Raw genomic sequence first — 16,718 nt, 5'->3', positions numbered from 1 at the left:
ACCCTGTCTCGAAAAAACAAACAACCAAAAGTAACTAATTCAACCCCCCACAACTCAAATTTCTCCTACTAGGCCTCACCCTCAACAGGATTTAAATCAAGGCAGTTGGTCAAATTACCATTAACTTGTATATATTTTCTAGAATTACCTTCTGGAATGACTTTGAAGCAGAGAATTAAAACTTGCAAATCATCCTTTGTCCCTCTGAGGGGGGAAAAAATCAGAACTCACAGAATAGACCTATCTTAGCATACACATTTATATTTGCAACACATTGTTTAAAAGAAAGGATTATGCCTTTAATCCCAGCACTCAAGAGAGGCAGATGAATGTCTGTGAGTTAAAGGCTGGCCGGAGCTACACAGGGAGAACTTATCTGAAGGGACTCTGGCCAGCTTGAATGTGGCGAGCTTGGCTGTGGCAGGCCCTGCCCTTCTCCCCCACTCCTTTTGCCTTGCTAAAAAAACAAAAAAAAAAAACAACAACAAAAAAAAAAAACCGATTAGATTACATTCCTAAAGCTAGCCACTAAGGTCTCTTCCCTTATCTGGCCACTTCCTCCTCCTGAGGCTGCCTGCCCAGGTCCAGCTATGACAGACAGTCCAGCAACCAGAACCCCCTTTCGGCTCACTAATCAATATGCCCAATTAAAATTAAACACCTTGCCGGGCGGTAGTGGCTCATGCCTTTGATCCCAGCACTCGGAAGGCAGAGGCAGGCGGATCTCTGTGAGTTCGAGGCCGGCCTGGTCTACAGAGCTAGTGCCAGGACAGCCAGGGCTACACAGAGAAACCCTATCTTGAAAAACAAACCAACAAACAAAAATTAAACACCTCATCCCATTTTATCTTTATAAACTGCCATTTGCCCATGTGCCACGTCTGTCTCCCCTCTATCCAGAACAGTCCTTTGTCCCTCTGAGACAAATCCCCCTGCCCACTTTCCTTTGTCCCCTTCCCCTTCTCCCTCATCCCCATCTCCTCTACCACCATACCCTAGCTTATTCTAACACAGACCTCCCCGTTTTCCTGTTCTTAAAAATGACACCTGCAAGGTCATTTGCTGCTGTTTTCTGCCTGAGTCAGAAAGCAGACACTTTAACTTTTCTTCCCTGCTTAATAAAAGGTCTCTCTGTGAAAACCAGTGTTTTGTGTGGTTTGTGCCTAACCCCAGGTTCAGGAGGGAGCCCCCGCTGTGTGGAGGTGCCCTTCATTATTTAAACACATTTTTTTTTTTTTTTTTAAGAAAGAAAGATTGTATTGCTTCACAGGTAATGTTTCAATTCTAAATGTCATTACAGAAATAAAGTGTTACAAATACCACACTCATGATTCATTGATGGTAGTTAGAAACTTCCTACGTGAAGTCACTTGAATTCCTAAAAATAAGTGGTTTTATTTTTTTTTACATCTTCCTAATTAAAAAAAAAATCTGTTTTCAAAAGAAACAATTTTTTTAGCATTTCTATTTCTCCTTGAAGTTGGACAGAAACTGATAGAATTTCTAGCCACTCCTCTATGACCACACAAGTGCTGGCAAAACAGTTAGTCATCTCAGGGCCTTATATCCTACGGAATTTGCAATTTGCGCGCAACATGATCATGTAATCTATGCGCATGCATGGCGTAGCTAGCTAAGCCCATATTTGCATGTGTGGGGGAATTCCTTAAAAGCGGGTCCCCACATACCCCTCCCCTCTCTTCCAGCATAATCTTTCCATAGGCCTAAGCACCCCCTTCTGTTCCCTTCCCTTAATAAACTCTTAGAATGGGTTTTGTTGTGCCTCGTGACTTTTCTCGAACGGTAAACAGCACCACCTAATAACTAACAGAAACCATTTGCAAGCCACTGCAGCAACTCTGGCTAAGCATATTGATAACTGATATGTACATTATGCTGGTTTGTCTTGTGTTGTCTAAGCTCACTGGGAAGTCAGCTCTATAAATATCTGTTGGGTCCATTTGGTTTATAATGCCAGTTATCCAGCATTTCTCTGCTTAGTTTTTGTCTGGATGACCTGTCTCTTGGTGAGAGTGGGGTATTGTATTGACATTTCCCACAATCACTGTGTGAGGGTCAGTATGTGATTTAAGCTGTAGAGTGTTTATTTTACAAATATGGGTGCCCTTGTGTTTGGGTTGTAGATGTTAGTAATTGCAATGTCCTCTTGGTGGATTTTTCTTTCCTTTGCTATCTCTTATTTGTTTTGGTTTAAGTCTATTTTGTCAGATATTAAAATGGCTACACCAGCTTCTTAGGTCCATTTGCTTAGAATATTTTTTTTCAACACTTTAACCTGAGGTAATGTCTATCCTTGATGTTAAGATATGTTTAATGGATGCAGCAGAAGGATGGATCCTGTTTTCACATTCATTCTGTTAGTCTGTACCATTTTATTTGGGAATTAAGACTGTTGATGTTGAGCAATATCAATGACCAATGATGGTTTATTCTTGTTATTTTGTTGTTGTTGTTAGTGGTGGTGGTGGTTGTGGTGGTGATGGTGGGTAGATGGGTATGCTTCCCCTCATCATTTTTACTTTGCTGGTGTTCAATTATTTATTCCCTGTGTTTTCTTAGATGTAGTTGACCTTTCTAGGTTGGCATTTACCTTCTAGCACCTTCCGTGGGATTTGTAGATAGATATTGCTTAAATTTGGTTTATTTATAGAATGTCTTATTTACTCCATCTATGGTGACTGAAAGTTTTACTGGTTATAGTAGGTAGCCTGGGCTGGAATTTGTGGTCTCAGAGTCTTCAGGACATCTGTCCAGGCACTTCTGACTTTTAGAGTCTCCATTGAGAAATCAGGTATAATTCTAATAGGTATGCTTTTATATACTTGTTCTTTTTCACTTGCAGCTTTTAATATTCTTTCTTTGTTCTATATGTTTAGTATTTTGATTACTATGTGCCAAAGGGACTTCCTTTTGTGGTCTAATCTATTTTGGTGTATGCTTCTTATACTTTGATAGGCATCTCCTTCTTTAGATTAGGGAAAGTTTCTTCTATGATTTGTTTGTTTGTTTTGTTTTTTGAGACAAGGTTTCTCTTTGTAGCCCTGGCTGTCCTGGAACTCTCTGTAGACCAGGCTGGCCTTGAACCTGCCCATAGAGATCCATCTGCCTCTGCCTCCTGAGTGCTGGTATCAAAGGCAAGCAGCAGCACCACCAGCACCTCCAGCATCACAAGCACCAGCAGCACCACTACCACCATAGCACTAGCACCAGCACCACCAACACCAGCACCACCATCAGGAATTTTTTGTTTTGTTTTGGTTTGGTTTGGTTTTTGGTTTTTCGAGACAGGGTTTCTCAAGTGTAGTTTTGGTGCCTGTCCTGGAACTCACTCTGTAGATCAGGCTGGCCTTGAACTCACAGAGATCTGCCTGGCTCTGCCTCCCGAGTGCTGGGATTAAAGGCGTGCGCCACCACCGCCAGGCTCCACCAAGAGTTTTTTAGATTTAACTTTATTTATTTATTTTTTTTTGGCTAAGGTATTTTCTATTTCTTTTATCATGTCTTCAATGCCTAAAATTCTCTCTTCCATCTCTTGTATTCTGTTGGTGAAGCTTGCCTCTGTAGTTCCTGTTCAAGTTCCTATATTTTTCTTTCCAGATTTCCCTTAGTTTGAATTTTATTGATTATATTTCCACTTTCAGGTCTTGAATGGCTTTATTTCCTTCCACTGTTTGTGTTTTCATAGATTTCTATAAGGGATTTATTCATTTTTCTCTTTAAGGACCTCTATCATATGCATAAAGGCTGTTTTAAGATTTTTTTATTGTTTTATAATTTTAAAAAATGAATGAATGAATGAAAGAAAACCTAGCCACTAGGATAAAGGTTAAAAACTGAACTATATGGGTTGGGGATTTAGCTCAGTGGTAGAGCGCTAGGCCCTGAGTTAGGTCCTCAGCTCCAAAAAAACCAAAAACAAACAAACAAACAAAATCCAGAACTATAGCTGGGCAGTGGTGGTGCACGCCTTTGATCCCAGCACTCGGAAGGCAGATCTCTGTGAGCTCGAGGCCAGCCTGGTCTACAAAGCAAGATCCAAGATAGGTACCAAAACTACATTAATCACTGATGCCCCTGCCAGCAGGGACAGGACGATAGGACACACCAAGCCTGGGCCACTGAGCCAGCCCCCACAGTCAGTAGTGCTAGGCCAGCCAGCCTCCAGGGCAGCTCAAGGACAAAGCCTGGGACCTGTCCAGGCCTGCTCCAAAATGGATAACTGTAACCCCCAACTAACCCCGGCCAATTAAAAGTTACTAACATGATTGCCACTTGCATAAACCAATCCTGAGTCTGTTCCTATGTAGTCTGTAGACCCCAAGCCCTGCTTGCTTTAAAAACCCTGCCCCATTGCTACTCAGGGTCTCTCCTGCTCTGCTGCTGCGGCAGACAGATGAAGAGACTCCAGTTAACACAAAATAAAAAGACTCTTTGCTTTTGCATCAGATTTGGTCTCTTGATGGTTTTTGGAGGGCTTTGGGTACAACAGTAGCAGTTTTGAAATCTTTTTCACATCACAGCACACAGGATGTGATCATATTTGCACATGGTAACAACATGCACCTTAACTTAAAGTAGACATATAGATAGCTCTCCATATACTGGCCATGGATTATTTGGAGCATCTATGAAGTTTTCCCCCACTGTTCTGATAATGTTTATTAAAAACCAGAGTTCTATTTTATAAGAAGCTCCTTCTTGGGATGGAGAGATGGCTCAGCAGGTAAAAGCACTGTGAAGGGGAAAAATCTGTTTAAAGTCATTACTCTTGGGAGGTAGTTCGTTAGGTGGCAATGAAAAACAATTTTAGCTCCCTTCCCCATCTTTATACTTAATTTGTTATAGAAGTAGCCTTTGGATAGTTAACCATGTATAGACTCACAGGTATGATGAGATCCATGGAACATTCCAAGTTTTCCAAACTCTGTAGCATTTGAAAGGTATTGGAAGAGAGCAATAAAATTCTGAGCTAAGCCAGGAGTGATGACACACACCATTAGTCCCAGAACTTGGGAGGTAGAGAAAAGTGGATCCAATCCTGAGTTCCAGGAGAGCCAGGCTACGTAGATAGACCCTGTCTCAACACAATCAAAAAAGAAAAAATTGAGCTATATATTAACATAAAACCAAAGTAAATCACATTCTAAGGAAGTTGGTCTGAATACTAAAAAAGGAGGAAAAACAAATGAATCTCTGCCTCCCGAATGCTAGGATTAAAGGCATGTGCTACCAATGCCTGGTCTCTACGTTTAATTTAGTGGCTGGCTTTGTCCTCAGATTCCCAGGCAAGCTTCATTTGTTAGAGCACAAATAAAAGAGCACAAAACAAATTCATTTTATGGGGTTAATGTAGACTTTATGCCAGACTTAGAGAAGAGGAAAGTACAAAAAAGCAAATGTAAGTCAGTCTGGTGTTAAATGGTATGACTTTATCTAATTGAAACTTATCATTTATCTTCAAATTGCAACTTGTCAAGAAGGCTGCGTTGCAAAAGTAATGGTGAAGTGAATGAGCAAAGTAGCAAGTCTGATACACAGGTATGAAAATATGATGAAGCCCATCACTTTGTATAATTAATTACCCATACACCCAACAACAGCAAATAATGGTAATGAGCCATTCTAACTGACACACTAATGAACAGAAGGTAAAAGAACTCTGTAACAGTGCACACAGAAAGAGCTTTAATTATTTTTATTTGTTTACACTTATCTAGCAAAAGCTGAGTATGTGCTATGGCCTGAGTGAAGGTCAGAGAACAACTTTGTGGAATTGTGGTGATATTTGATTTGCGCTCTAACAAATAAAGCTTGCCTGGGAATCTGTGGACAAAGCCAGCCACTATATTAAACACAGAGGCCAGGCAGTCGTAGCGCACGCCTTTAATCCTAGCATTCAGGAGGCAGAGATTCATCTGGATCTCTGAGTTCAAGGCCACACTGGGAACAGAGCTAGGCGTGGTGGCACATGCCATTAATCCCAGCATTAGTTAACCATAGAGGTCTGGAGGTCTGTACAGACAGACAGGAAGTGATAGAGCTGGGCAGAAAGAGGAAGTGATGTAGCTGGGCAGAGAGAGGAAGTAAAATGGCAGGGCACAGAAAGGTATATAAGGCATGAGTATACAGGAATTAACTCTCTTGGGCTGAGGATTTCCTAGTGGTAAGAACTTGTGGCTGGCTTGTTCTATCCCTCTGATCTTTCAGCTTTCACCCCAATATCTGGCTCCGGATTTTTCATTAATAAGACCATTTAGCAATTTGTGTTACATGGAGTCGATTATCTCCTTTCACCATTTGGGTTCTTTGGTCTGGACTCAGGTTGTCAGGCTTAGCAGCAAACAACTTAACCCACAGAGCCATCTTTCCAGCCTAAAAGTGTGTGTGTGTGTGTTTATATGGGGGCCAAAGTAGGATACTGAGTGTCCTTCTCAATTATTCTTGACCTTATTCCTCCGAGACTGGAGGCTTGCAAGCCTCAGCAATACTCCTGTATCCATTCCTCCTTTCCTCAAACAGTGCTGGGTTACAGCTGTGCATGGCCACACTTGGCTTTTTACATGGGTGTTGGAGACTTGAACTCAGGCCCTCATAGAATTGGGCCAAATCTTAGATGGTTTTTTAATAAAAAAAAAACCCAGAGCCAGATACCAGGGTTAAAGCTGAAAGATCAGAGAAGCAGAGCAGCAGCCACTAGTTCTTACCTCTATGAAATCCTCAGCCTAAAGAGAGTGAGTTCCTGTTTCCTCATGCCTTATATACCATTCTCTGCCCTGCCATATTACTTCCTGGGATTAAAGGCATGTGTGCTTCCCAAGCAAAGATATAAGATCTCGGTATGTGTCACCACTGCCTGGCTCTGCTTCTCTCATGTAGCCCAGTATGGCCTTGAACTCACAGAGATTCAGATGGATCTCTGCCTCCGGAGTGACAAGATTAAAGGTGTGTGCCACCACTGCCTGGCCTCTATGTCTAATCTAGTGGCTGGCTCTGTCCTCTGATCCTCAGGCAAATTGTATTAAGGTATACTGTCTATCACCACACCACTGCTTCATTTCATATGCTGTGTTCAAGGCAGCTGGTACTAATCAAAGGGTAGTCAAATTAGTTCTCTATGTCTTCCTGATGATAGCATTCCTGAGAAAAGTCCTCCAGAGGGAGAAAGTAGATGCTAGTATGCCTCCTAAGGACTAGCCTCAAAGCAAATGTTATTTTAGACTACTCTGCTGAGTAAAGGCGGTAACACCAACATTTGACTCTCTTCAAGTGCATGCTCTTATCCTGAAATTTGTTACTATGGTGGATGTTAAGGACACAGGGACAGAGGAAGAGGCCCCTGTGATTATTCTGAAAGGAAACTGAGCATACACTGCCTACAATGTCCAGCTGCTAAAAAAGCTAATAAAAAAATTAAGGGAATACTTATAATGTTTCTCCATAAGAATTATGTTAATTTTTTTTTTTTTTTTTTTGGTTTTTCGAGACAGGGTTTCTCTGTGTAGCTTTGTGCCTTTCCTGGATCTCGCTCTGTAGACCAGGCTGGCCTCGAACTCACAAAGATCCACCTGCCTCTGCCGAGTGCTGGGATTAAAGGCGTGCACCACCACTGCCCAGCTAGAATTATGTTAATATTTTTTTGGATACTCTTCCAGTTAACAAGCTTTCCCCTTCTTCTAATTTCTGAGTATTAATCAGTGCCTGGCAGATTTATTGAGTTTGAATTATAAGTATGTGAATTTTATTATTTTTCTGCATCTATTAAGACAATAATAATGGTATTTCTTTTTTGCTTTATAGTATTGATGTGGTAAATTACACAGTGATATTATCAAAAATATATTTGCTGTCCCTGATTTTTAGCATATAATACCAAAACATTCCAAATCTCTTCAGGGATAATGGTGTGTGTGTGTGTTTCCTAAAGCTGGGCACAATGGTACTTGCCTATAATCCCAGAACGGGGCAGGAGGAACATGAGTTCAAGGCCAGCCTGAACTACATAGTTAGATGCTGTTCCAAAATTGGGGGGGGGGGGGGAAGGTATGAGAGTAGGAGGGAGGAGATGGATGAAACATTAGCAAAATACTAATTGCTAAACCTGAGTCTTTGGTACAGATAAACCTTTTATCTCAGCCTACTGAACTCTGGGATAACAAGGTGAGCCACCATGCCTGACTATTTTTTTTTCAAAATACATCCCTTATAAAGCTTTTCTTTCCCAGATTCTACGTAAGCTAGCAACTTTATCTCCTTGAATTTGTTCACATCTTTTTTGTTTTTCAAGACAGGGTTTCACTGTGTAACGGCTTTGGTTGTCCTGGAACTAGCTCTGTAGATCAGGCTGGCCTTGAACTCACAGAGATCCACTTGCCTCTGCCTCCCAAGTGCTGGGATTAAAGGCATGCGCCACCACTGCCCGGTTCACATCTTTACTATCATAGTACATTATTATGCCTATTTAGGAATGTATTCCTAAGCTGACGGTTTATTTAAAGTTTCTTCTTTTTAAAAAAATAGTTCATTATTGAGTATTCACCATGTACAAGGACTCTATTATGCTCTAGACATGGGTAATGAATAAAATAAATATGCTACCTACATTCGTTGCACGGAGAGTAAATAGTGCAGACAGGCAAACAAGTAGGCAAATGTGCAGTAACTGGTGGGCAGGAAACCCAAAGGATTCAATCAACTTACTTCTAGACAGTAATTAAGACCTCTCAGAACAAGACTCTCAGATCTCAAGGATACCCGCGTTACGGAGTGTATGTTTACTTCCTCATATTCACATGTTGAAGTTTTAATCCCACCTGTCATCCCATGTGATATCGTCGGGAGGCAAGTAGCATATTTATTATTATAGTACCAACAATAACTTCTAAGTAGTGTAAGAAGTCAGAAGACCTTGTGTTCTCTTTTTAACCGGGCCGAGTGAAGTAAGGGAAACTGTCACTAGAATGACTACGCAGGCAGCTGACCACCCTTCAACACCACAATAAATTTGCAGTAGTGAGGCTACCTATCGTGTTGACGTCTGTCTTTATTGTTTTAGATAGGGTCACACTTCGTTAGAGTGCAGGGATTAAAGGCGTGGGCCACCGTGCCCAGCAGGCAAGGGTAAGATTGTTACCCCAGTAGCCCCACCCGAGTATTTCAGAGAGATCACGGGACTCCTTTTATTCCGCTGCGTGCTGCAACTAACAATTCGCATAAAACGGAATTGAACAGAAAAACTGACACAGGCTCGTTGGAGAAAACGGTTATTTGTAACTTGCTTCGACAAGTCTCTACTTACATCCTAGCACGTTTTCTTCCAGAAACTTTCTTTTACACGAGTACATCTTTTTAAGCTGGGACTCGATAGCACCGGCCGGTAATTAGCGGTGCTCTAGGGGGCGGCGGAGGGCACCCTATGTCCAGAACTCTCCACACCTGGGCTCTCCCTGCTTGGGGCAGCACGCTAGGTGAGCGACCGCCTCTGTGCACAGGCGGCTGGGAGCCGGCTGGCTCACTGCCGCACGCCGGGCAGGGTGAGCAAAAGGAGCTTCCTCCGCTAATGACCCCAGAGGCCCGCAGGCCAGCCCACCGCGCGGGGAGGTCTCCCTCCCAGCCCCGCCTTATTCCCCAAACCCCGCGATACCTCACCTCGGGCCCCACCCTCCCAACGGCCTGTTCTAAGCCACTGCGCACGCGCTGTGAGGTCCATAACGACTCGGCTCCGCCCTTCTTTCGTAACTCTAGGGATCGCCCGGCCCTCATCTCCACAGCGCTGTCCCAGCCTTACTCCCGCCCTCGTAACCCCGCAACAGGTCTCTGATTGGTTACCTGTCCTCGCGGCCTACGTGGACCGTGATTGGTCAGTGACTCCGTCCAATCGGCGGCGGGCTGTCGGATTCAAATCCAGAGCGTTGGGCCTGCGGTCGTTGGCCTCATTGGAGTCGTTGCGCCGGCCCTAGGCGGACGTGGAGCTCCTTGCGCCCCGTTTCCTGCTCCTGTTTTCTCCTCCGCGCACCGGCAGGATGGCCCACAAGCAGATCTACTACTCGGACAAGTACTTCGACGAGCACTACGAGTACCGGTGAGCAGCGCCTGCGGAGGAGGGCGGCGCCGGGAGGTCAGACCCGGTGGTCGGGACTCGGGGTCCCTTAGAGGCCTCCATCCGTCCGGACAGCCGCGCTTTGTGTCGCCTTCTTCGGGGTTCGGAGGAGCTGGGGAGTCAGGTGGTTCTTTCGGCAGCGCCTCATCCGGGAGCTAACGACCGCACTCGGCGCTCGCCCGGTCTGGCCCTGAGAGGAAGTCCCGGGAGGTGCACCCGACGGGGATTGGCGAGTGTCTGTTGGGGTAACTCTGCAGAAGCAGTAACTTGGGGCGTTATTAAAGAGCTTCAAGTTGAAACCTCGAGGTTACCCTGGGAAGGTCTTTGCCCCCCACCCCCGCCATGACCTTCAACTGCTAATGTGTTTTGGCCTGGTTTGGGGCTTTGGGGGGATTTGGGGTTTTGAACCCTGAGATGCTCTAGAGAGTAGTGCCTACGTTAGTGTAATAAGCAAATGCATTATGGAAAGTAGGGGATGGTTACAGTTAGCTTTATTGTATTCAGGCCGACCTGGGGTGTGGTTTCAAAGACCTTTTCGCCGCTGGGTCCTACTGGGCTGGGACTAAAGCGTTGCATTCTGGGACACGGCCAAGCTACCCAGGTGGGTAAAACTTGTGCCGCCTTTGGCCAAACAGTGACCGTGTTTTCCGTTTGCTGCCCCTTTAAAAAGGTTAGTCTCCAGCATGCTGTTTGAGGGATAAGGAAGACACTTAGAAAGTGGATTCCCTAACCGTCCCCTCCCCGCAATTCTCTCACGCCCTTAGTATAGAAGTCTTCACAGCCGGAAAACTTTCTTTGGTCTGTCTTACAATTTAGTAATGCTTGAACTTGAATGTTTTTAACTAAGAAATCTCGTGGGTTTTTTCTTAGCTATAAAATTTAGTTAGTATCTTTACATAGTAATTGTAAGCATGTGATAAGTTGGCATTAATGTTCGGTGGTTATAGTAACCCAGAGCCCAGCTTGGGGATATCCAATAATCAAAAAAAGTTATTGTACTGCCTTCTAAATTTGGCAAATAATTCTAAGTGTTTAGCATAAAGGCTTATGGGCTTGTATAGATTCCTTTAGGACATACTGCCAGAGTGTGGTAGTTTTTAAACTTGGGCTATAAGTTGTACGTGTTTGAAAGCAACTGCTGACCTGTCTGAAGGAATTTGTTAGAATGTAAGTAGGAGCTGGTCTACTACCCACTGCTGTATTAGGAATGGAATCGAGAGCCCAAGAGATTTTATTTTGAAACCAGGTCCTCATTAAGTGGCTTTTCAAGCTTGCCATTCTCCCTCAGCCTTCCTAGTAGCTGAGATTATGGGTGTGCCGCCACACATGGCTTGAGCATTCACCAACCTTTACAAAACAAGAGGAATTAGAGAGGTGCTCTTGAAAGAGAATGTGCTGGTGATCTGACACAGGTGTGAATCTAGGATGGTTTAGATATAGTAGAAGTATGTGTGTTGGGTAGAAGCTTAGTGTTTTTGTCTTTGTCAGTGAGTGGTTACTATGAACAAACAGTGGGTTGTCGTGGGAGCCTATCCTTTTTTTTTTTTTTTGAGATGTTCTCTATAGCTCCAGTTGTCCTGGAACCTGATGTGTAGACAGAGATCTGGCTGCATCTGCCGCCCAAGTCCTAGGAGTAAAGGTGTACACCACCATGCTCAGCATGAGAGTCTGTCTTTACAGAAGGAAAATTGAGGATTTCTCTCTGGGTGCTTTTATAAAGTGGTAATATGTGACACTTTTTTTTCCCCAAACAAACTAGGTTTTGGAAATAGTTTTCCTTAATGTGGTCAGTAATGAAATACAGGTAGAGTCATCATGTGAGTTTAACACTACTTAAAAATTTACAATTATAATCGACCCCTGGTGAAGTGCAACCTGTTGACATGACTTAGGTAGAAGCAACTTCTATCTGAATATTTGAGACTACATAGGAATATAAGATCACAAGGTATTTTGTGCAGTCTTAAAAATTGATGTAGATGCCGGGCGGTGGTGGCGCACGCCTTTAATCCCAGCACTCCGGGAGGCAAAGCCAGGCGGATCTCTGAGTTCGAGGCCAGCCTGGACTACAGAATGAGTTCCAGGAAAGGCGCAAAGCTACACAGAGAAACCCTGTGTGAAAAAAAAAAAAAAAAATTAGATGTTGAGGATGAGGCCTTGAAGGTCTCCCAGGGTTACACAAAATTCCCATCTCAAAAATAGTACAAGGTGCACTGAAATTTGGCAACCCTTCTTGCCTCCACTATGATCTATTTCAAGAATGAGTGGTAACTGGTATGAGTAAGAATTTTTTTTTTTTTTAAGATTTATTTATTTATTATGTATACAGCATGTATGACTGCAGGCCAGAAGAGGGCACCAGACCTCATTACAAATGGTTGTGAGCCACCATGTGGTTGCTGGGAATTGAACTCAGGACCTCTGGAAGAACAGTCAGTGCTCTTATCCTCTGAGCCATCTCTCCAGCCCTCATAATAATATTTATATAGTTGCCTGGGAATGTTTGAGGGGAGTGTACTGTGTTAGTAAGCATAACTATTTTGTAGTCATTTATCTTATGCCGTAAAGTTGTTTTAAGGTTTATTTGCATTGAAATAATAAGCCATATCCTAAAATCTATGTTGTGGACAATTTGTTGGTGCTTAGAAAGGATTATGGACTGAGTTGTTCCATGTCCAAAAATACAGAACTAAATTTACACACTCTGTCATCTCACAGCTTATATTGGTCAAAAAAATTGCTAATTGCTGATTTTGTATAAACTTAATACCAGAAAGGGTAAAATGAGGCTGACAATTAGGGTTTTAGAAAGAGATACTTTGTGATAATTAAGTGCTCTATTCAGGCAAGGGTACAGATTTGTTTGTACTTGTTAGAATTGTATGTATTTGTTTTGGCCCTGAATCAAGGCCAACAGTTTGCTGGAACTGTTGGTTTCAAGCAGGAGCCTAAAGAAATGTCTCTCTATGGTCTGTTGGCCATTTCAGAAATTTGGAAATCTAATGGTCAATTCATTAGAAAGAAACAAACTGACTGGATGTTGTAATTATTGTACTTGGGAGCCTAAGGCAAAAAGATAAGGAGTTTTGAGGCCAACCTGCCCAAAAGTAGAATGTGCCCCACCCCTACCCCCATGAAACAGCCGAGTCACTGGTGATAGATGTGGTGGCTGATAATCTTAATGGTATTCCAAGTATAATATTTCTACATTACTGATTTAGCTTATTGTTCATTAAATTATATGTTAAATTTGTTACCAAGAAAAAGGATTGTTGTGGGTTTTCCACATAAAACAAAAGGAAAAATTCTATGTGTTCATCTGGGATTCTCAGCTCCAAAAAAAAAAAAAAAACAAAACTTTTATTTAGGTGTCTACCTTAAAGTTCTGGAATTGCTTCAGTAACTACTGGGAAACTAAAGATCTGTATGAAGTCCATGGGCATGAGTTAGTATTTTGAGTCTTAATTCTGAAGCATAAAGCAAACTATGGAATATATACAAGAACTTGTATCTAATACAGATCCAGTATTGTGTAGCAGAAAATACATTGTCTTAGTTTGTCCATTCTTCCCCGCCCTTTTATTAAAAGTTTAGTAATCCCAGGTTGAGGTGAAGGTGACAACTAGTCCTAGGACTAGACTCCTTCCTTCCTCCTTCCTATGCAGCTCACTTCTATAATTGCCTCTGGCTATCCAGCTACCATCAGTCTGTCCAACAGGGGACAGTGGGTATATTTTTTACTTTGAGTATACTTTTCAGTACTTGAATATTTTTGCCTATATTTTGTAGACCAAGAGTTGTTTCATAACCAAAAGTTGTAGGAGAGGGTGACTCTATTCCTGGAAGATTCATCAATAATAATAAATATTCTGTTAGAAAGGTAACCCTAAAGAATAAAATGCTTTTCATTTCTGTGCAGCTTACTATTGGCCTAATACTTGAACATAAGCCTTCAAAAGCTAAAAGTATAGGTTATAGGGAATACCCAAGATTGATACAAATTGTATTGTAATCCAGAGTTGCTTTAGAGAGATGACTTCACATTTTCAGTATCTTAAAAGGTCCCTGTATAAAGTGATAATGGTAGGAAAGACACAGCACTAATCTGGCTGAATCTTTTTTAACAGGCATGTCATGTTACCCAGAGAACTCTCCAAACAAGTACCGAAAACTCATCTAATGTCTGAAGAGGAGTGGAGGAGACTTGGTGTCCAACAGAGTCTAGGTTGGGTTCATTACATGATTCATGAGCCAGGTAAGCTTTGCTATAAAGTACTAACTAAATAAAAATAGTTGTTGAGGGTCAACTTTTTAAAAACCCAAACATTCAGTGTTAACTAAAAGTAATAGCTCAACTATTTTGTAAATGACCGATTCCTTACTCCCTGGATAATGTCCTGTTTTATAGTAAAATGATACAAGAATGAAAGTAATGCCGGGCAGCAGTGGCACACCATCTACTTGTAAAGATGACTTACTTAATCAGCATAAAACAAGTGTTTAAATCCTGTGCATATATAGAAATTGATGCAATTAGAAGTGAGTACATCTTTCATTAGTCCTTTTTAGGGGATTGTTTACCATATTAAGGTTAAATGAGATAGGCATATAAACAAATTCTTCCTGTATCATAAGTATCTTATTCTCTGGGTGTGGTGGTGCACACTTTTAATTCCCAGCACTTGGGAGGCAGAGGCAGGGGTATCTCTTGAGTTCAAGGCCAGCCTAGTTACAAATCTAGTTCCAGGACAGCCAGGGCTGTTACACAGAGAAACCCTGTCTCAAAAAAGCAAAAAAAAAAAAAAAAAAAGTATCTTATTCTAGTATGGCATTAACCAAAAGTTTTCTAGACTGAAGCTTTGTGATCTTAAGTTCTAGTTTGGAACTATCAATTAAGAACTAATGCTGGAAACAAAATTTGAAGACATACTATAAAAACAGATAAAATTAAAGCTACCTTTTTATACTTGTAAAGAAAAAACAGTATTGTTAAACTCTTGGGTCTGTTAAAACTTTCTAGGGATTATGACACATATTTCAGAGTTCAAAGATTCTCCCTACTACAGAAGCAATGGATCTGTATCTATCTAACTAGATTGCTGGCCTTCCTCATACTGAATTGGGAGGTATTGGGTGAACTCTACTGATTCAATTATCTTTATATTTTGAGATTAAAGTCTACATCCTTTCTTAGCTAAGTGCAGGGATTACAAGTATACCACCACACCTTGCTTTCTGGTGGCTTGTGTGCTGAGATTGGACCTTTGTACTTGCTAGGCAAATACATCCACCACCATATATACTATATACCACCACTCTACCATACATATATATCCAACTTTCAGGTGATTTTTCTGAAGTGCATTAGCATGAGATCCAGTAGCTACTTTGAATGAGAGATGTCCTTTTCTCAAAGAGATAACATTTCTTTTACCTGGAATGAGATTTTTACAGGTAGAAACCATCTCTCCAGAGTAGGCTAAAGATTAAAAATAGTGGAGCAATGTTATTGTAACATAGTTTGCCTGTGTTCAGTATTATTTTGAGACAATTTTAATCACTTCAAATAGTGACGTGTTGGCATGAAACTTAATGATAAATATTTCCTTTCCACAGAACCGCATATTCTTCTCTTTAGACGACCTCTTCCAAAAGAACAACAAAAATGAAGTACAGCTGGGATCACCTAATCTTTTTCAAATTTAATGTATATGTGTATATATGGTAGTATTCAGTGAATACTTGAAAAATGTACAAATCTTTCATCATACCTGTGCATGAGCTGTATTCTTCACAGCAACAGAGCTCAGTTCAATGCAACTGCAAGTAGGTTATTTTAAGTTGTTAAACATAAATTTTCTTGTAGTTTTTTTCTTAATATAAGTAGTGCCTGTTTTACTTTACCTGTTACTTTTGTTAAATAAAGTTTGTATGTTGCATTTATCACTATTGTTGAAATTAATTTGACTTGAGTCTGAATAATTTTACCCCTGGAAGAAATAAACATACTTGAAAAAGAAATATCAAGCTCCAAATGATGGGATTACTGGGGATATTTAATCTAGAGTCAAAGTACGTTTTCAGCTTTATTGACATTCTATTTCCAAGATAGCTGTCTACATTGGTTGTGTCCACAATGTCTACAAAACACTAGTGGTTTCAGGGAGAACTGTTTTAAGAAGCACTGAAACACCATTTGTATGCATTTTTGTCGGCCAAGAAATTAAGCACAGACACATTAGAAATGTAAAAATGAATGGCCAGTAACATAGGACCCTGATTAGATTAACAAGGGTGACTTCACACTCACTGAGCCATGGCCTTCGGTGTGTGTGGTATGGAATCCTGTCGGGGGGGGGGGGGGGGGCTACCTGAACAAGAACTGGAGCTGTCGGGGTATCTTGCTTCAAATAAGGGGCTAGTGTTCTGTGCTAAGCCTGCACTTTGACTCCAGGGCTGTTTGCCGAACGCCTAACACTGCAGGCGACTTTCTTCTGTCCTTAGATCTCTTCACAGTTCTGTGTTCTTAGTTTCTTTGTGGTGCGTTTTGCTGAGCTTCCTGTTCTCCAGAGGCAGCACCAGTTTCTCAGACAACTAAACA

The 16,718-nt window shown here is 41.7% G+C and overlaps 1 protein-coding gene and 1 non-coding gene across 2 annotated transcripts; both read left to right on the top strand.

The window, feature by feature from the left end:
* The first annotated feature begins 9,905 nt into the window (after positions 1-9,905).
* On the top strand, positions 9,906-16,060 carry Cks2 (CDC28 protein kinase regulatory subunit 2). Its single transcript, XM_059262278.1, has 3 exons — positions 9,906-10,099; positions 14,245-14,372; positions 15,734-16,060. Exons 1-3 carry the CDS (start codon positions 10,041-10,043, stop codon positions 15,784-15,786), a joined length of 240 nt encoding a protein of 79 aa, XP_059118261.1. The 5' UTR covers positions 9,906-10,040; the 3' UTR covers positions 15,787-16,060.
* LOC131912139 (small nucleolar RNA SNORA2/SNORA34 family) lies at positions 13,011-13,147 on the top strand. The gene has a single exon (XR_009379546.1). It is a non-coding gene; the product is annotated as a small nucleolar RNA SNORA2/SNORA34 family (small nucleolar RNA).
* Positions 16,061-16,718: the final 658 nt, after the last annotated feature.

Source organism: Peromyscus eremicus, chromosome 5 (assembly GCF_949786415.1).
Source record: "Peromyscus eremicus chromosome 5, PerEre_H2_v1, whole genome shotgun sequence".
Classification (NCBI taxonomy): Eukaryota; Metazoa; Chordata; class Mammalia; order Rodentia; family Cricetidae; genus Peromyscus; species Peromyscus eremicus.
This window is presented reverse-complemented; position numbering and strand designations above follow the sequence as displayed.

Bases quoted from the DNA above. Each gene is read 5' to 3' on its own strand.
- Cks2 (XM_059262278.1), top strand. From the start codon at position 10,041: ATGGCCCACAAGCAGATCTACTACTCGGACAAGTACTTCGACGAGCAC. The intron at 10,100-14,244 runs GTGAGCAGCGCC...CTTTTTTAACAG, and splicing joins GACGAGCACTACGAGTACCG to GCATGTCATGTTACCCAGAG. The intron at 14,373-15,733 runs GTAAGCTTTGCT...TCCTTTCCACAG, and splicing joins TTACATGATTCATGAGCCAG to AACCGCATATTCTTCTCTTT.